Source organism: Patella vulgata, chromosome 8 (assembly GCF_932274485.2).
Source record: "Patella vulgata chromosome 8, xgPatVulg1.2, whole genome shotgun sequence".
NCBI classification, from domain to species: Eukaryota; Metazoa; Mollusca; class Gastropoda; family Patellidae; genus Patella; species Patella vulgata.
The window spans coordinates 12,884,862-12,905,973 of NC_065886.2; the positions used below are offsets into that span (position 1 = coordinate 12,884,862).

The 21,112-nt window shown below is 36.1% G+C and overlaps 1 protein-coding gene across 1 annotated transcript in view; it reads left to right on the plus strand.

Moving 5' to 3' along the window:
• The window catches only part of LOC130010334 (multidrug resistance-associated protein 1-like), a 37,632-nt gene extending 20,612 nt beyond the window's left edge, over positions 1-17,020 (plus strand). The window contains exons 16-29 of the mRNA XM_050560464.2: positions 956-1,123; positions 1,968-2,157; positions 3,490-3,583; positions 4,208-4,319; positions 5,300-5,531; positions 6,880-7,190; positions 7,566-7,765; positions 9,114-9,237; positions 10,080-10,181; positions 12,043-12,189; positions 13,096-13,254; positions 14,217-14,383; positions 15,568-15,762; positions 16,655-17,020. Of these exons, the coding sequence (XP_050416421.2) occupies positions 956-1,123; positions 1,968-2,157; positions 3,490-3,583; positions 4,208-4,319; positions 5,300-5,531; positions 6,880-7,190; positions 7,566-7,765; positions 9,114-9,237; positions 10,080-10,181; positions 12,043-12,189; positions 13,096-13,254; positions 14,217-14,383; positions 15,568-15,762; positions 16,655-16,766 (2,313 nt within the window). The 3' untranslated portion in view covers positions 16,767-17,020. The remainder of the gene's footprint in view (positions 1-955; positions 1,124-1,967; positions 2,158-3,489; positions 3,584-4,207; positions 4,320-5,299; positions 5,532-6,879; positions 7,191-7,565; positions 7,766-9,113; positions 9,238-10,079; positions 10,182-12,042; positions 12,190-13,095; positions 13,255-14,216; positions 14,384-15,567; positions 15,763-16,654) is intronic.
• Positions 17,021-21,112: the final 4,092 nt, after the last annotated feature.

A 21,112-nucleotide genomic window follows, 5' to 3' on the forward strand; every position in this document is an offset into this window, starting at 1 on the left:
GAGTAGAGATGCCTGATTGCCTGTCCAACCTTGTGGGTTTTCTCCAGTTTCCTCCCACTGCTAAATACCTCTATGGGCAAGTGAATTATTGAAATAAAATTGAACCATATGTTAGTCCATAAATGACCTAGTTTGTGTCAAGTGGACGTTAAACCCCATTTCTCTCACTCTCTCTGCTGCAGTCTAGCTGCTGCCATGAATGTTACCCTTTTAATGCAAATGAATCCAATCCAGGAGTTTATCTAACTTGGATATTTGAGTTTGATTTCTTAATTAGATGATAAATAATTAATTAGAGTATATTTTAGTGTTCATTGATTTAATCTAAAAATCGATGATCAAGACTTTGTTATTATCGTAGCAATGACAATCGAGACTCCACTATTCTCCAAACAGGCCTAACTTCTTTGAAATTTTCAACTTATTCCCTTTTCATTTTTTTTTTTTTCCGCTTTCTCACTAGCCTGGAGGTCGGGTGTTCAGTCCCTGCATTGGCCGAGAAAGTTCATCCAGATTTTCCGGCTTGGTTTCCGCTTGTCAATGATGCAGGACGGAGTGCCTGACAAGGACATATGTCTAGTCGTTCAGATGGGACGAAAAACCGAGGTCCCGTGTACCTATTGGCATGCACATAAGAGATCCCTTGACAGTTGGAATTCGATATAAGAGTAGGCCATGGCAAAATTTCCCTCATAGCACACTGTATGGCGTATGCCCGTCTTCATTAGCCCAGTTCGGAGCAGAACAGTAGGACGTTAAACCCCATTTCATTTCATTTTCATTTCATTATCTTTTTTTAACCATTATTGTGAGAACTGCCAGCTCGGTATCTAAATCTAACATAATGCTGAATTAAGCTGTGAAAAATTAGATATTGTCGTAAAAAGGGAAATAACTTGCAGTGTCTAGAAGTATTATCTGACTTTATATTTTATGTTAATTTTTTCTATTTTAGGGAATCAATCTGAGTGGAGGACAGAAACAGAGAGTTAGTTTAGCTCGAGCTGTTTATAGTAACGCTGATATTTATCTTCTCGATGATCCACTCAGTGCCGTCGACTCACACGTAGGAAAACATATCTTTGAAAAGGTCATAGGTCATGAAGGAACACTGAAGAAAAAGGTAAGGAAATCATGACTCAATGGCAAATTATGATCATTATTAAACCATTATTAACATAAAAAAGAACCCAAAATTACTTAGTTTGTATTGAGTGCACATTAAACCCCAGATTATCTTGAGAATCAGAATATTGTTTTTTTTAATATACTCAGTATGAATGACTAATTATGGATAAGACATTTCACATAACTTTAATGTAATTTCATGTTTTATAATTGTTGTTTCTCTGGACACGATTGTTGGTTTGGTGGCCGAATGATCTAACTCACGCCCTTTAGATCATAAGATCTGTCATTGAATCAAATGGCATGGTGTCGAACTACAGTGGACTGTCAATTCCGACATCATATGTGATCAATAAAATAGACAGCATGTCAGAATACTCAATTGCCGCAATGCCGGAAGTACTAGATGTAGAGATCCGGAATCTGCCAAGGTTTGCCAAGTGTGTATTTGCCACGAGAATCTCAAATCAAATACCAAGCACTCTCTTATTTACAAAAGATTATTAAATTATCAAAGATCGACAAATGCTTTATGCTCACAGATAATTGATTGGTGATTTCTTGTCGGCTAACACACACTGATTGAAGGCCAGATTATCCGATGTTAATTCAACGCAAATCGTGTGTCGGTACCACTGATTGATGTCGTAATTCGGAATATTCTGAATCCAGACTACTCATAACTTTTTGGGGTTGAAGTATTAAGGAAATAAATCGGGACATGAAAATGATGACAAATTTCACAGAATATCTTAGTATTCAGATGTCGGAAGTGACAGAGTCCACTGTAGTTTGTGTTCAGTAAACTTTAAACCCCATTGCTCTCTCTCTCTTTTTAGACTCGTTTGTTGGTTACTCATGGTGTTCACTGGTTACCTAAAACAGATCTAATTATTGTCATGAACGAAGGGGAAATTTCAGAAGTTGGATCATATAATGAACTTGTCTGTCATGATGGAAAATTTGCCCAGTTTTTAAAGCATTATTTAACAGAAGGAGCTGGATCTGAAGATGATGATGATCCAGAGAGTGAGTACTGTATATTTATTTTAGGATGGTGTCATGATGGAACTAAACTTAGATAAGCAGTTTTATTTGTTAACCCCTTAACTGTGTAATTAATTTGACGTTAACTACCCCCTATTGCGTAATTAATTTGATGAAAAACGTCATTTTTTGGCCTATTTTTTTCTGAATACAAATTTAAGTGGTCTTAAACCGTAATAAAACTAACAGTAAATAGAGTTGTCTCCCTTCAATTAGATTTCCTCGACCAGGCGTATTATTACATCTAACGCATGGTAAGATTGTGTTCGAAGAATGGGTTGGGGAAAATACCTCCAGGGCGTTATATTACGTCCTACACACGGTGAGTGGCAGTTGTCCAGGACGTTATATAACGTCCTACGCAGTTAAGGGGTTAATTAGATGAGAGTGATGAAACTTGTTGACTGTTATATTCGGATCCTTGGATCCTGGGGTGTTGTACAGTTACATGTGGGTGAAAAGGAAAAACAACCATTCTCCATGTTAGAATTCCAATCTCTTTCCTTATTACTCAAAAAGGCAAAAGAACTACCATATAAGGGAGACAACTTGTGTGAACTTAAACATAAGGTTTCAGACCACAATGATATAGACTATACCACAATATGACAGTACCGTATATGTATTTCAATCACAAATCAGTATATTGACTAAATTTGACAATGAGCATTCTTTGCTAGTTAAACAGAGTGTTAAGTGATTTGATTGCTTGGTGCTTTATAAAAAGATAAATTGTACAATTAATTAATGACATCTGTATTTATTTTAGGATTGATTCAGAGAACATCACTCTAACTTTTCGTTTTCTCTTTTGCTTCTGTGTCTGCTGCACAGAATCCGCTGTATTGTACAGTTCATACTTGCCAAAATTTGGTTTTGCCCTAAATGCATCTAGAATGACTTTTAAAACGACTTATTGATTCCTTCCTCTGCCAGTGATCATCTGACTTACATATTTAGTCACGTGTAGAACATGATTTTACTGTGATATTACAAACTATAAAATATTTTCACTGTACAAGCTAGAATATATTATACATTTATTGTACAAGCAGAAGTGGTAGGCCAACATCACCTAGCCTATGTTACTCCCCAGTCCGAGCTACCCCTTTACACCAAATTTCAGTCTTGAGGGGAAAAATCCTAGTGTAGCCGACAAACCTGAACAGACAAGACAGCAGAAAAACAACAGTCACTAATATTAGTATTGATATTTATACAGTACAACGTGTAATATATTTTATATTTATATTCTACAGGCTATGATATATTATATATTCATTTTACAAGCTATAATATATTTTATATTTACAGTACAAGCTGTTAAAAGTCAGATATTGGAGAGATTGGAATCTGTAACTGGTACATCTGATTTTGCTACATCTGGTGATGATGAAAGAACATCCGGGTAAATATATATATATTGTATATTTATATATAAACACAATTGGTAGCAGGTATCTTTGATTCAGTCCTATTTGTCAATGTTGAAGGCCTGTAATTAATGGGGCAAAAAGTCAAAATAGATATACATTGTCCGTCAATTTTACAGCACCCCTGAGAACATTTCCCACCCCCCTCGTTGCTCTGAGCTAGTTACGGCCCCACAATCTTGATTGACTGGTTATGAATATATGTCACTATCTCTCAATTATAACATGCCATAGAATTAGGATTACAAAGAGTTAAATCAAATTGAAACTTTACGCACAATAAATGCAGTTAGATTTATAGTTCCTATTCCTATGCATAAAAAGCTTTAATAAATATCATAAATGCTTTTGTTTACATTGATTTGATTTAGTCTTACCTGACCGTTATTGTTTACATTGATTTGATTTAGTCTTACCTAACCGTTATTGTTTACGTTGGTTTGATTTAGTCTTACCTGACTGTTATTGTTTACATTGATTTGATTTAGTCTTACCTGACCGTTATTGTTTACATTGATTTGATTTAATCTTACCTGACCGTTATTGTTTACGTTGGTTTGATTTAGTCTTACCTGACTGTTTTTTTGATATTTTACCAGTAAAGATTCTACAGTTCGTAAAAGAAAGCCATCAACTGATTGTGTAGAGAAAAAGAAAATTCCTGCAGAGGTCAACAAACTTATTGATGCTGAAAAAGCGGAAGTTGGAACGGTAAGCTCAAATTTCCTCTATATGAACATACTTAGGAGAAAAGAGCTATTTAAATTACATTGTTAAACAAGATAAGCTCTAAATCAGTCTGGTTTGGTTAAAGGACATTTTTCTATTCAGTGCCAACAGAGTGGATAATCTGCTACAAGAATTAGCTCTCCCGATATTGCTGGATTTAGATTAACGCTTAAAACAGGTGTGATTATTTTGGATAAAGCACAATATTAAGACTATCATTAGAATAGATTATGGATAAGCTGAATAGTTTATTGTAACAGGATCAACTAGTCATGTGATATTGCGGTTTATTTTTAATTGATGCACTTTATTTTATACTTATAACATCTGTATTCAATTACCTGTATCCTTCTCACTAAATCCTTCTCGGATTGAAAAAAAGCTTTTATCCAACACACACACACAGACGGAGACACAGAGGGAGAGAGAGAGGTTTAACGTCTACTTTACACAAACTAGGTCATTTTGGGACTAACGTATGGTTCAATTTTATTTCAATAATTCATTTGCGCATGGGGGTCTTTATCAGTTGGAGGAAACCAGAGTTAAGGCCCTTGTTTCATTTTGTAGAACCTTGTGAACCCTCAAAGGACAAAAATTATAATCTCATCTGTATGAAATTGTCTTGTAAATGCCTACAATTACCTACAAATATGTGACAACCCTTGTCAACCTCTCGAACGATTTAGCTGCTGTGGGCATTTGTTTCGTTACCTGGCAACCTACCTTTTTATACTTCCGTTGGTCTGCACTACATGAAGATCTGACAGGTTGTAATAGGAGGTCTATCGCTGAGAATGTCTACCCATAGTTCCCTGTGCCAGACGATAAGAACTTGACTCAACAGACCATTTAATTGGCTACTCTCTGAAAAAGGGTTATTTAATAACTCATCTAGATCTGTGTATTAATTAGATTGTGAAATACTTGCAAGTTATATCTGTGAATTTTGTTTATTTTAGGTAAAACTGGCTGTGTTTATAGAATATGCTAAAGCTATTGGTGGTATTACAACATTGTTGATATTTTTAATTTATCTGGGATATCAGGTAGCTAGTGTGTATTCTAGTATCTGGTTGAGTCAATGGACAGATGATCCGTATCTGTTAAATCGTACATTAAGTAAGACCACAAAATATCAAGACAAGAACGATATGTATCTTGGAGTTTATGGAGGACTGGGTGTAGCTCAAGGTAGGTTTAGCTAAATGTTCTTGTTACAAAAATCTTGTTTTCAAAATAAAATCTGAAATATAAAATGAATTTGTGTTTAACCAGGCTAATGATTACACTCTGATCATCAGTGAATATTCGCTAGGCCACTACTGATCATCAGTGAATATTCGCTAGGCCGCTACTGATCATAAGTGAATATTCGCTAGGCTGCTACTGATCATCAGTGAATATTTGCTATGCCGCTACTGATCATCAGTGAATATTCACTAGGCTGCTACATTCACTGATATGTATGACATCGGCATGGCTTAATGAGTCCCCAATATTAACTTTTTTCCTTCTGCAAATGAAATTCTAGAAAATGTTTTAAGCATTAGAAAAATAAAGGTGTTTGAAGTATATGTAGGTAAATTAATATTTCCTATTTAGTGTAAATGGGTATTTAAAATGAGAAACGGCACCATTCTGCACAGTAGTGTCTTCTGTAAACAATGCGCATGCCATTAAGCCAATGATTGACAGGGTGATGGGATGTCACATGTTGAAAGCAGTCATATTTTACAGAGTTATTAGAAGACTATTGCAATACCACTGTGAAACAGATTGTAATGATTATAAACATACACTATACAGTTTGCTATGAAGGAGATTTTTCCCAGACATCAGAGGGGGGTTGTATGGCCAAATGATTAGCATTTGCGCGCTGTATCATGAGGCCTGTCATTGAGTTAACTGGCGTGGTTTTGAATTCCCGGTTGTTCGTGACAAGGAGTAGGATTGCCTGTCCAACCTCGTGGGTTTTCTACTGGTCCTCCGGTTTCCTCCCACTGCTAAAGACCCCTACGCACAAGCGAATTATTGAAATACAATTAAACCATATGTTAGTCCCGAAATGACCTAGCCTGTGTTGAGTGGACGTTAAACCCCATTTCTCTCTCTCTCTCTCTAAAGACCCCTATGTACCATCTTATTACCTTATGCTAGCCCCATAATGACCTGGCTCATGTCGGGTGCACATTAAATCCCATCTCTCTCACTCAAATGTTGAAGCAGGGAGTTGGTTGGCTGAATGGTTTTAAAGCATGCACATTAGATCACAGAGTCTACCATTGAGTCAAGTGGTGTGCTTTCGATTCCCTGCTTGTATATAACGAGGAGTCGGATCGCTCACCCAACCTCATTGGTTGTGTCTGGGTCCTCCGATTTTCACCCAATGCTAAAGACCCCAACGAGAATTACGAAAATAAAACATAACCACATGCTAGCCCCAAAATGACCTGCTGGTTCATGTCGATTGGACCTTAATCCCTTTTTTCTCTCTCATGCCTTTGCCCATGATCAATTTGAAATATTTCTTCTATTTCAGCGGTTATTATACTAATCTTTGCCTTGTTATGTTCAACGAGAATGGTAGCAGCAGCCAGAACTCTCCACGCTAAAATGTTATTTAATATTTTACGATCACCAATGTCTTTCTTTGATACGACACCTAGTGGTAGGATAGTGAACCGTTTTTCACGAGATATAGAAGTTATAGATAATAATCTACCCAGTACGTTTCGTGTTTGGATGAGTTGTTTTTTTGGTGTTTTAAGTACGTTTGTTGTGATAGCGTACAGTAATCCAATATTTCTGGTAGTTGTACTGCCATTGGGATTACTCTACTGGCTAGTTCAGGTAAGTTTGGGATTATTTCCCTCATCATCTGTTAGTATAGAATGCAAGCTTGTGCTTTAGATCCTAATGTATGTAATTGAATCAAGTGGTGTGATTTCAATCCCATGATGAGGAGTAGGGTCGCCTGCCTGACTTTGTGGGTTTTCTCCATGTCCTCAGGTTTCCTCCCACTGCCAAAGACCCCTAGTATTTAATACATGCAATCTACTTAATGACCACAGCCTGATTACTAACAATTTCAACTAACTAATAAATGTTATGTACATAAAATGACAACTTACATCTGTTTGTGTCGTATATTTCCATTTATAAAAGTGTTTTGTTCTGAAGTCACTGATATCAAGTTTACAGTGATATTCTGGATTGTTGTTTCAGAGATTTTATATTCGAACATCAAGACAGTTAAAGCGAATTGAATCTACAACACGATCACCTATCTATACCCACTTCAGTGAAACAATAACAGGAGCTTCTTCAATTCGAGCCTATGGTGCTTCTGAGAGATTTATAGAGGAATCACAATCACGTGTGGATAGAAATCTGGTTATATATTTCTCAGCCAATTGTGCAAATAGGTTAGTGATCTTTTTATGTATTTCACAGATAATTCTGTTAGTATTTTTCAGCCAATTCTGTTAGTAGTTCACAGCTAATTTTGTTAGTATTTCACAGCTAATTCTGTTAGTATTTCACAGTTAATTTTGTTAGTATTTCACAGTTAATTCTGTTAGTATTTCACAGCTAATTCTGTTAGTATTTCACATCTAATTCAGTATTTCACAGCTAAACAGCTTATTATGTTAGTATTTCACAGCTGATTATGTGAGTATTTCACAGCTAGTATTTCACAGCTAATTCAGTATTTCACAGCTAAACAGCTTATTATGTTAGTATTTCACAGCTGATTATGTGAGTATTTCAAAGCTAATTATGTTAGTATTTCACAGCTAATTTTATTAGTATTTCAAAACATACTGGGATCTTATTCCAGTAAACTTAAATTGAAGGATGCGGCCATTTCATTGAAGTCCTGAAATGAAAAGAAATGTGGTTTAACATTCTACTTTTCTGTAGCAACTGAGCTAATGAAAACAAGCATATGCCATGCAATGTGCTATGAAGGAAATTTAATGTGCACACCAATGTGTACACAGGATCATGGTTCTTCATCCTGTGCAAAGAACTAGACACTGTTCCTTGCCACGCCCTCCATCCTGCATGACTGACAAGGGGGGGGGGGCACGCTTGAAAATCTTGGAGTATCTCTGGATATCCTGGTTAGTAAGCCAGCTTCTTACTCACTGAACCACTTCGGCTTCCATTCAAGTCCTAATACAAGTTTTAACTCTTGTGAAATAGCTTCCAAGAATACAATGGACACAGTGCGGTCCCATGCATAGAAGAATAAGATTGATTGGAGAGAAAAAAAGCAAATATCAAACAAAAACATCTATCTAATTAAAATACAAATCTATATTTTGTTTCATTATACTTTCGATGGCCTGTATTACATGAAGATCTGACCAGTTTTAGTGGAAGGTCGTGTCAGAGGTCATACAAGTGGCTTTTGACCCTATGACGTCAGACATTTGATTAATCAATCAGCGTTGATGTTTCTAGTTCTAGTTGGTTACCCACAGTTCCGTGCACCTCATGCCAAAAATATGCCGTAACAGACCCTTTCATTGGCTAATCCTTCACATCATTTAGAACGCAGGTTATATAACAACTCTTCTAGATCCTATGTAGTAAAGACAAGTAAAACGAAATTTTGAACTATAAAAACAAAATGAAACGAAATAGGATCTGTGTTTTAATCAGATTGACAAAAACATGAGTATGATTAAAGGACCAAGGTAGGGCCTGATTTTAATTCTAGAATTTAAAAATTAGCTTTGAATAATTATTTGTTATTGATTACAGATGGCTAGGATTTCGTCTGGAGTTTCTAGGTAATATTATTGTATTAGCCGCAGCTATATTTGCTGTATTAGCTACAGATTTAGAAGGTGGTTTGGTTGGTCTATCTATAACATATGCTTTACAGGTACAGTAGTATAGTATAATTCATAAAACATTGGTGGGTTGGATGGCCGAATGGTTAGCATGTGCGCGCTGTATCATAAGGTCTGTTATTGAGTCAACTGGCGTGGTTTCGAATCCCCCGTTGTACGTGGCAAGGAGTAGGGTCACCTGTCCAACCTCGTGGGTTTTTCTCCAGGTTCTCTGGTTTCCTCCCACTGCTAAAGACCCCTACTCGCAAGCAAATTATTGAAATAAAATTGAACCATATGTTAATCCTGAAATGACCTAGTTTGTGTCTAGTGGACGTTAAACCCCATTTCTCTCTCTTTCTCTCTCTCTTCTAAAATATTGGTGGCTAAGTGGGTAAGACACTGGCTCGCTAGCCTGGAGGTCGCATGTTCGATCCCTGCATTGGCCCAGAAAGTTCATCGGGATTTTCCGGCATGGTTTCCCTTGTCAGTGGTGCAGGACGGAGGACCTGACAACAATAGCTGTCTAGTCATTCGGATGAGACAAAAAAACGAGGTTCTGTTTATACATTGACAAGAGTAGGCCATAGTGCCGCTGCCCAAGCAAAATTTCCCTCATAGCACACTGTATGGCATATGCCTGTCTTCATTAGCCCAGTCGGAGCAGAACAGTAGGACGTTAAACCCCATTTCATTTCATTTCCTAAAAGATTGTTTGAGAGAGAGAGACTTTCTAAATAGATAAAGGTTTGTATTTGGTGTTTTTAGAAATATTGAGCATTCACTGGCTTATGCATGACACCCATCACTATTTCACGCTAATCAGAGCAATATCGGCTATAATAAAAGTATGCAATATTTGTAGATATAATATGTATTATAAATGTTTTTGTAGATAACGATGACATTAAACTGGATGGTGAGAATGACAAGTGATTTAGAAACTAACATCGTATCAGTAGAAAGAGTAAAAGAATATTCAGAAACACCAACAGAAGTAAGTTTATTGTTTATATATATGTAATGGGGGCCACAGTGGCTCAATTAATATGGGACAGACTCGCTAATCAGTGGGTTACGTTTTGATCCAGGTGTAGACTGATTAAATTTCTCAGGGTTTTCTAGTCTTGTTTTAACGTGTTGAAAGTTCTCCCAAGAAAAAGTGTTTGTATGGGACAAAAAATGAAAGTCCTGTGTACACATTGTCAAAACACCTCACAAGGAAAAGTGTCTAGTATTTGTATGGGACAAAAAAAGAAAGTCCTGTGTACTCATTAGTGTGTAAAAGGACCCCTGCCAGTTAGAATTTAAAAAAAAATCCAAATGGCTTTAAATTACTGAAAGTCTTTATATACAAAGCAAATCCTAATCATCCTATGTTTATTTACTATAAGTTCTAATGTTTATAAATATATTATTTAGGCTGTGTAGAATATACCATCCTATATTTATTTACTATAAGTCCTAACCAGTGATGGGATTTTGCCTGTATATTCCGGACATGTCCGACGCTATTTTTCCAAACGTCCAAAAATGTTCGACCAGAAATATGCCGAATCGGACATCAAGACATGGTAAATAATATTCAAAATTCGAAAATTGATATAGTGTACTGAGTGTATAACTACCACTCAACCCGATTATCGTTGATAATAGGCTGCATTGATTAGGTAATTAAGTGATCAATGTATTCATCGTTTTATACCGTCTATACACCCACCTTGATTAACTACTTAATCTGCCTTGATTGGCTGACTTAATTCTTTGTCGGACAATTCATCAATTCAATCCTGAACAGATGTCATTGCTTCTCTTTGTCGAACTATATATCAATCCAATAAACTTAATCCACGTGATTAACCTGTGATTTCTCCATTGTCTCACGTTTTAATCTCCTTGATGTCGGCCGTAGACATTAGTCATTTATGTCACATATCCTAATAGTATATAACACCCCGAATCAATATACATTGTGTCCGATAACCTGACTGTGATATTTCTTCAGTGGAAGCCGAAGTTAAATAAAGCTATTTCACACACACTCAAAATGAAAGTAGAAATCTCGCGAGACACGTGGAATCATAAATTGTCGGATTTATGATCTATTTTTGAATGGGGTTTATGTTTTTAAATAAATAAATAAACACGCTAAGAAATGTTGACGAATATTTCGATTGGAATAACGTAAGTAGTTACGGTAGTTGTTTTAGTCGGTAGCGCGTGCTTAGAGTCTAATGGGATTTTTTAGCAGTTGGTGTCACTCGCTCGTTGTATTAGAGCGACGTTTACTGCAGTTTACGGTCAAATAAATTTCGGGATGTCAGTTTTTTTACCTTCCGTATATAAATCGAAACTGAGTATAAGACGAATGCCGGACTTTGATGAAAAATGTATCGACTTATGACCCGAAAAATACGGTAATTTGGGGGGAATTTGGAACCGGTACGGATGGGCAGTAGTCTGAATGCTTTCATTCTATGGTATTACGATGTCAAGTAATTTTGTAGGAATATTATTGACATAAATTTGAATACCGTACGGGAATTAAATATGAAAAATAACAAGGTGCACCTGTTTTTTTTCTATTACGTATGAATTTGAACATTTTGTTGATACATGATTCTGAATTGTGGTTTGAATTGTCCCTTTATTTTCGGGAAGAAAATGTCCGACGACTAAAATTTTGAAATCTCATCACTGGTCCTAACGTTTATAAATATATTGTTTAGGCTGTATGGAATATACCATTGTATCTTTATTTGCTATTTGCTCTAATATTTATAAATATATTGTTTACGCTGTGTAGAATATACCATCCTATCTTTATTTGCTCTAATATATATGAATATATTGTTTAGGCTGCATGGAATATACCATTTCGTAAACCACCAAGAGGCTGGCCAGATAGTGGTAATATTATATTTGAGAATTTAACAACTAGATACAGACCCGGTTTGGATCTCGTGTTAAAGGGCATCAACTGTGAAGTTAAATCTGGTGAAAAGGTAAAAAATATAATTTCATGTTCCATCTTTGGTGGAGTTTTTATTCCAACATAATAAAAAAAAATTTTCACTGGTGCTAGACCCAATTTTTATATTTATAATTATTGTTAAAACAATGCCAGACTCCCTCTGTACCAGCCGGTCTTTTTATTTAGACCTGCATGTCACGTGACAAGGAGTAGGGTCGCCTGTCCAACCTCGAGGGTTTTCTCCGGGTCCTCCGGTTTCCTCCCACCGCTAAAGACCCCTACGCGCAAGCGAATTATAGAAATAAAATTAAACCATACGTTAGTCCCGAAATGACCTAGTTTGTGTCAAGTGGACATTAAACCCCATTTCTCTCTCTCTCTCTAGACCTGCATGTCAAAGTGGCCATATATTGTCATCAACTCCTCTTTAAAATGTGCCACCATTCAATCTTTATGAAATTTCATTTGGCGGTTGTATGTTTCAATATCCGTTTTCATAAGCCCAGTTCGGAGCAGAACAGTAGGACGTTAAACTCCATTTCATGTTTCAATACCTGCATGCGAACTTATTAATAAAAAGTAACACAGTTATATGGGACAACAATCACTGGTTTATTATATTCAGTATCCTCAAACTCTGCAATAATAAACAAGGGATGGTAATCCTCTATAATTGTTTTAATTTTGTATCATAAGGTCTGTCATTGAGTCAACTGGCATGGTTTCGATTCCCTGGTTGTACGTGACAAGAAGTAGGGTCGCCTATCCAACCTCGTGGGTTTTCTCAGGGTCCCCCAGTTTCCTCCCACTGCTAAAAACCCCTACGCGCAAGCGAATTATTGTAATAAAATTGAACCATGTGTTAGTTCCAAAATAACCTAGATTGTGTCAAGTGGATGTTAAACCCCATTTCTCTCTTTCTCTTTTCTGTCTATAGATTGGTATTGTTGGTAGAACAGGAGCTGGTAAAACATCTTTATCTATTGTATTATTCCGATTAATAGAAGCTGTGTCCGGTAAAATTATTATAGACGGACAACATGTCGCTGATATCGGACTTCATGATCTCAGATCTAGTATTACTGTATTACCTCAGGTGAGTTTTAAAATGTAGAGATATCTGAAACCATAGGCTAGTGCTCCAGCAGAAATTATAGCCATTTGAAGTTTACATTAAATTTGTATTAATTTCACATTTGAAATATATTTTGATTGGATGTACTTGTATTGATAATTTCATTGTAGATGTGGTTCATTTTGAACCAGAAACTGGTTCCATACCTTGGTAATCTTTTTCTCCTTCTAGGTGGTGGTCAGGTCATCTTAATGCATGTGTTTAGATCATAAATTCTGTCATCGAGTCATTTGCATAGTTTAATTCCCTAAGCATATACTTGACAAGGAGTACAATCACCTGGTACCTCAAACTGCTTGTAATTGAATTATTGTTAATTATGCTAGTCCAGAAATTACCTAGTTTTTGTCAGTGGGGGTGAAACCCCATTCCTCCCCTCCTCTCTCTCTCTCTCTCTCTCTCTCTCTCTCTCTCTCTTTTATTTGTTGGGGTGACCCTCTTAAAAAAAAGGCTCTATCAATTCAAATGTGATAAAAATGAAACTTGGCATTGTGCATTAATTAAGAGTAGACCATGTGGAATGGGAGTATCAGTTTAGCCAGATTATGTTAATGGTAGTCTTCTATATTTCAAGGGGGGTTGGATGGCCGAATAGTTAGCACGCACGCTCTGTATCATACAGTCTGTCATTGAGTCAACTGGCGGGGTTTCGATTCCCCAGTTGTACGTGGCAAGGAGTAGGGTCGCCTGTCCAACATTGTGGGTTTTGTGGTTTCCTCCCACTGCTAAAGACCCCTACGCGCAAACGAACTATTGAAATAAAATTGAACCATATGTTAGTCCCAAAATGACCTAGTCTGTGGCGAGTGGACGTTGAACCCCATCTCTCTCTCTCTCTCTCTCTCTCTCTGTATATATATATATATATATATATATATATTTCAGGGTCCAGTTCTATTTTCATGGTTTCTTCTATATTTCAGGATCCAGTTCTATTTTCTGGTAGTATGAAGATGAATCTTGATCCGTTTAATGTTTATAAAGAGAGTGATCTATGGGAGGCGTTAGAACATGCTAATTTAAGTAAATTTGTCTCAGAAGTCCCAGGTAAATTAGAGTATGAAGTTGGAGAAGGAGGGCAAAATCTCAGGTAAGGGTCATAACAAAATCTGTGTCACAAGATAAGTGGGGTTAATTTGGCCGCTATAAAATCAGTGACCCAAAGTTTAAATAAATAAGATTGTAACTCCCCAGACTGCGATGAAATAACTCCTTACTGAAAATACCGTGAGTGGATGGGCGAATCTCTAGAACAGTGTAGACAAGGTTGGTTCTCAGTTAGGCAGTTTGGGGTTAAAAAGAAATGAAATTTAGGTTTAATGTCACTAACAAAGACAGGTATACAACATGTAGTGTGTTATAATGCACCGTAGTACTACAACCTAGTCTTATTTTAAATTCCAACTGTCAAGGGTTCTTTCACATGCATGTCAGTATGTACCCGAGATCACGGTTTTTGTCCTATCTGAACCACTAGACGTTGTTCTTTGCCAGGCTCTCCGTCCTGCACCAATGATAAGTACATACCACAACGAAAAATCCTGAGGAACTCGACCAACACTGGTATCGATTCCGGGACGTTCTAGTTAGTGAGCCAGTGACTGAACCACTGTTGCTCTGGAGTGAAAAGGGAAATAATCTTTAAAATATTTCAAAGTTTGTAATTCCCAAGCAACAAATTTAATCCAGGACTCGTTTTGGGCAGCAATTATATATCAACACCTTCTGCATTAAACCAGCTCCACAGTTCCAATACATTCTTTACAAGTTTGTTACTTTTACCCTCGTCAGACCCGGGTGGCGTCCTTACTGTGTGACACTATGGCGACGGAAAATGGTCGCCGAGTGCGTCAAGATCGCCATATGCGTGGTCAAAGCGTGGTGGAAATGCCAGATATCGTGCTGTGGTCGCCAATGATCGTTGAGTCACAGCGTTTGTTTTAAGCATGTTCAAAACAAACGCCAAGGTCTGCGATCTGACCTGGAAAGCTGTAGGAACACGTCTCTTTTCAAGTTTGTAATTTTTTGGGACATTTTCTTGTATTGTTTTTACGATTGCCGGCGACCTTGTGCATTTTCTTGTATTGTTTTTACGATTGCCGGCGACCTTGTGCATTTTCTGGTAGACGTACAGTCGCTTCAGTGCAGTAAGGACGCCACCCCGGTCTGACGAGGGCATTTCTGATTTACTATGAAATATAGGACACATTTGAAGTGAAAACATTTTATTTTTATTATTCAAAACATTTTTCATTATTTTGTTTTTTTTCTCAGTGTTGGTCAGCGCCAGTTGGTGTGCTTAGCCAGAACTCTTTTACGTAAAACTAAGATATTAGTTTTAGATGAAGCTACAGCAGCTGTTGATATGGAAACCGATGACCTCATTCAACAGACAATAAGAACAGAATTTAAAGATTGTACAGTATTAACGATAGCTCATAGATTAAATACTATCATGGATTATGACAGGTCAGTGATATTACTCTCTCTCCTTCAGGGGCGGATCAAGAAGGAATTTTTGCAGAAGGGGATTTACCAGGTTCCTGAGACAATGTATTCTTTTGAGAAATATGTGGTCTCTATTATCATTTTGACGTATATCTGGGTTGACCAGAGATCTCCACCCCCCAAACCCCTTCACTCTGGATCTGCCTCTGTCCTTATTTAACAGTTCAGTTGGAAATTAGATAATGAAATTATACATTCTCAATAAACACAAAAACATAATATGTAATACATTTACTATCTTAATTAAAGCGATGTTACATTGAGGGTTTTCTGCTTGAGATACCATTTAGAGAACCCTCAATGTAACGTCGCTTTAATTAAGATAATAATTGTGTTCCATATTATGTTTTTGTGTTTATTACGTGTGTCAATTGCTAAATGCCACTCAAAGAAGATGATACATTCTCATTAGCTGTGCTGACAAGGACAATTGTTGTTATTTTGTGCGAAATTAATTCTTTTGTCATGGCATTTGCACATTACGTGGTTGAATGTAATATTTGAGCGAACTAAATCACAAACCTAAAGGGGTAGGAATCAATTGTACATTTCGATCCTATGTGTTATATTGAAAAATCAGCTGGTCCTAATAATAGTAAATCTTCATAAGATGAAGGAATTGTTAAACCCATCAGGTACCGTAACTGTTAGAGGACTGTACTCTGTGGTGATAAAATGAGCCTTAGTTGGCAAGAGGAATTGATTTGTAACCAAGCTGGCTTGATTTTACTATCAGCGATCTTATTTACAAACTCAATTAAGTCATTTGTAAATTTCTGCACCCCCAACCCCCCACCCCTCTACCACTAGTAAGCACATTGTTTTATATCTCTTTAAATTTACTTTAATTCAGAGTCATGGTACTGGATAATGGTTTAATAAAAGAATTTGATCAACCAGACAAGTTAATAAATGATAAAGAAACAACCTTTTATAGTATGGCAAAAGATGCTGGTCTAACCTAGTCTACCAAGTGTCTATTTTGAGACCAGGTCTTTCTAATTGTACCATTGCCAAATATACTGTGGCCTTAATGGCAGGTCTACTTTACAAATGACAGATCTCAAATTTAACAAGTCATTTTTTGATGTATGGAAATAAAAATTAAAATACTGTTTAGATCTATATTTTGTTACATCTCACAATGTCACAAGTAAACTGCACTATTGTATTTATACAATTTCTGAATATTGAAATTGGATGGATAATATTTTGGGGGGGGGGGGGGGGGGGTTTGATGCAGTAAATTATGTTTAGTTAAATTAAGCTAACTGGACAGAGTTGGTCAGCCTTTTACCTACCATGCATTAATTTGGTCACACAAAAATTCAGATGCGCCATATAAATCTTTTACCCCTGTCTTATTCTTGTAATAATATGGTTGTATTAAACACATATCGAACAGTTTATTAGTTTGATTCATTACAGGGGGGGGCTGGATGACCGAATGATCAGCGTGTTCGCGTTGTATCATAAGGTCTCTCATCGAGTCAAATGGTTGGTTTTGATTCCCCGGTTGTACGTGACAAGGAGTAGGGTCGCCTGTCCAACCTTGGGTTTCCTCCCACTGCTAAAGAAATGTACACGCAAGCGAATTAGTGATATAAAAATTGAACCATATGTTAGTCCCAAAATGACCTAGTTTGTATTGAGTGGACTTAACACTCTCTCTCTCTCTCTCTCTCTCTCTCTCTCTCTCTCATTCTCTCTCTCTCATTCTCTCTCTCTCTCGCTTTCTTGATTCATTAAGCATACAACTAAAAACAGATAAATGTTAAAGACTATAAAGGATATGCATGAAATAATAAAATCGTTAATGATTATGCTTGCTTACTGCCATACTTTATTATTATCACAGGGATGCAATGTACCACATCCTACTATTCTGTGCCGACTGGGTTAATAAAGACGAGCCCTGACTTAAACTATTAGCTAGGAATATATTATTTTGTAAATGTTATATATATTTGTATTATTATATTTTTATAGTTTAATTATAACCTAACAGCAGTGCTGGAAAGTATGAAATGGCTTCAAAGCTGGTTTTATATTTTGATCACAATCTAATTCATGCAGGAATACTTGTAATTATCATACCCTACCATGTGTATAACACCTACGACAATTCCATAAAGCATTCAGCTGAATGAATCGGCACTGAATTGCAATCGTATGTGTGGACATATTAGGTGAATTCCCCACCCGATTCACTAGTCGATTGCATCACCTTTCACATCAAATGGTTAAACATGGCAGCGATCATGTCTTCAAACAATCATGTGACTTCTCAATAACAGTTATGATTGGCCAATGAATTCTAAAATCGGTGAATGCTTCAGCCGAATAACACCGAACACACAAAGCAAATTTTGGTGCCCATTGATTCGGCCAGTGTGTCCTCCGTTTAACTAGGTCACAGCAGCAACTAAGCATCAGACCATTTGAAAATATTTGGATATTTTTCTTATCCTGTTCAGGAACGTATGGATGTATAAGAGTGTTTTCACTTCAGTATTATCTTTTAGAGCCAATATGGCAAATATATTCATCTTAATCAACCTCTTACCTGTTGAAAATGTGTGTCCTAGAAACAAACTAAGCATTATAAATATTAGATGTATACATTTTCATGCCAAAAGATTATTTTTTATTTGTAGTCAAACATAAATGCGTAGTGCTATAATTGAGTATATTGGACATAGATGCATAGTGCTATATAATATTGAGTATATTGGACATAGATGCATAGTGCTTTATTGAGTATATTGGACATAGATAACTGAAATATTCTGATCATATTAATCATAGTTTCTAGTGGTATATTTGATAAGACATTTATTCACATGGCAAGCCTATAATCAACTCTCTAAACCATTGGATAGCCTGGATATTTAATGGATTTGAACACCTGTGACATTTAATAATTTAATGTTATAATATATAATCGAGACATTGTTTATTATCGTAGCAATGGGACTTGACAATCAAGACTATCTTGTCAAAACTTCAACAGTAATTTGACTAAAATATTCGTTATATTCTCCTTTCATTATCTATTTTTTTAACTATGATAGCTTTCGAACAGCTCTTTATCTAAATCTTGCATTTTTGATTAAAACTATTTAAAAGATCTGAAAATTGTTCAATTTTTATTCGGCACCCTAAAAATAGGTTCACTGGAAAAATTTTGTATTTCCTAATGGGTATGTTTCTGGTAAATAATAACGAAATTTCAGTGTTTAAATTTGTCTACAGAAAACCATTTATTAGACCTGGGGAAAATAAACTTTATGGGCAATTATGATTGGTTGGGTTGCTGTCATCACTGGTCTTGCTGGGGTGGGTGTGGGGGGACCTAAAGCTGTAAAATGCTTAATACCCCCAACAAAAATATATAGAGGACAAGAGCACATTCCCTCTTTAGCCAAAGAGTTTAAATTAGAACAAAACTAGTAGCTTACCAATAAGAACCTGGGAGGGCTGCAACGCCACTCTAAAGATTTCATTTAATTTCTGCACAAATCATGATTGTTACTTTGTATTAAACATACATTATGCAAGAGCTAAATCTGCCTATGGCAGGTCTTTCTTTAGGCCTGAAATGTTATATAAACTATAAATAAGACATTTATTAATAAAACAATACCATAATCAACTCTTGATGGCATCGGATACTTGAGATTTTAACTAGATTAGAACTGTTTGCCATTTAAAAATTTAATTTAAAAATGGGAAACTGAGACTAAGTCTCGAATATACCAGTGCCCTGGTTACCACTATGCACACATCTTGTCAAAACAACAAACAGTGATAACTTGGCTCAGAATGAAGTAATTTGAATGAAATTTTCAATATCTTCATTTTACATTATCTATTTTTGAACGAACTATTATAGCAAGAATGGTCAGCTCTTTATCTAAATCTTACATAATGTATCTTTAACTATCCAAAGGTATTAATCCCTAAGCAACAAGCTTAAAAAGTGATATGGTTTTTTTTTATAGAAGTATGTTTGGATTAATGAATTGTTTATATATTTAGAAAAACAAAATGAATGGTAATATTTACCATATGATTGTTAGGGATAATTATTTTGTATCAGTAATATTTGTCAATGCTTGTTAGTGATAAGTATATTGTATATCAGTAATATGATGTGTATTGATTAGCTTATAAGTATTTTGTATATCAGTAATAACATGAGTATACATTAGTTGATAAGTATTTTGTATATCAGTAATGAGTATAAATTAGTTGACTGTTTTTTTCTTGATTGTATAAATGTAATAAAAATTTGTTTCTTATATAAACTGTGTTTGTCCTATCATTTGTTTATTATAGCTTGTATTAACTGTAATACTAAGTGCAGGATGACTGCACCACACCCAAACAAAATTTATACAACAAACTCACAAGCAATAATTAAATAACAAATGTATATATCAAATAAGGTGGGGTGTTTGTAGGGAGCCATTATAGCTCATGGTCAGTCACTAGCCATGAGGTCACAGGTTCGATCCCTGTGGCTGAGTGAGTAAGACATTCCATCAGGCATATATTCCCCATTATCAGTGATGTATAACGGGGCCTGGTAAGGGACCATGTAAGTCGGGTTCGGATGGGATGAAAACCGAGGCAAGCTCGTACAAAATCTCTTGATAACTTTGATTAACTGTGAGGTGATATGTAAATTAATAAAAGACTTCTAACCCACATATCCGAAGTTGAAGAGGCTTTTTGGAGCAGGGGGCGAAAGGTCTAACGTGCGCTTTAAATCAACTGGTTAGTCATTGGAGTCAAGTGGTATCATTTCAATCCCAAGCTTGTATATGATATGGTGTTGGGTTCCCCTCCCAACCCCGTGGGTTTTCCCCAGGTCTGGTTTCCTCCCTCCCATTGTTAAAAAGAGCATGTTTATTATTGAAATTAAATTTACCATATTATGTTAGTCCCAATATGACCTTGTTTGTGTAAATTGAATGTTAAACCCCTATTTCTCTCCCTTGGGGTAAATGTGATGAGATTGGTGACCATGCTCAACCAGTCTAATTGAAATTAGACTATACGTTTATTTCTTTTTTGTTTTCATGTCATTTATATTTCCACTACACTCATGTCTAACAAGAACTCAATTTGGGAGGGTTTTTTTCAACTGACCTGACTTGTCCCCCTCGTTTAGCAATAGTTAGATAATGAAATAAGGTTTAACGTGACCCTTTTGCTGCACCATAGTTTCATCAATCAGGACTGGATGTACAGAACATAAAAATAGAGTTATCTCTCTTTAGGATTTCTTCCAATCAAATTTTAT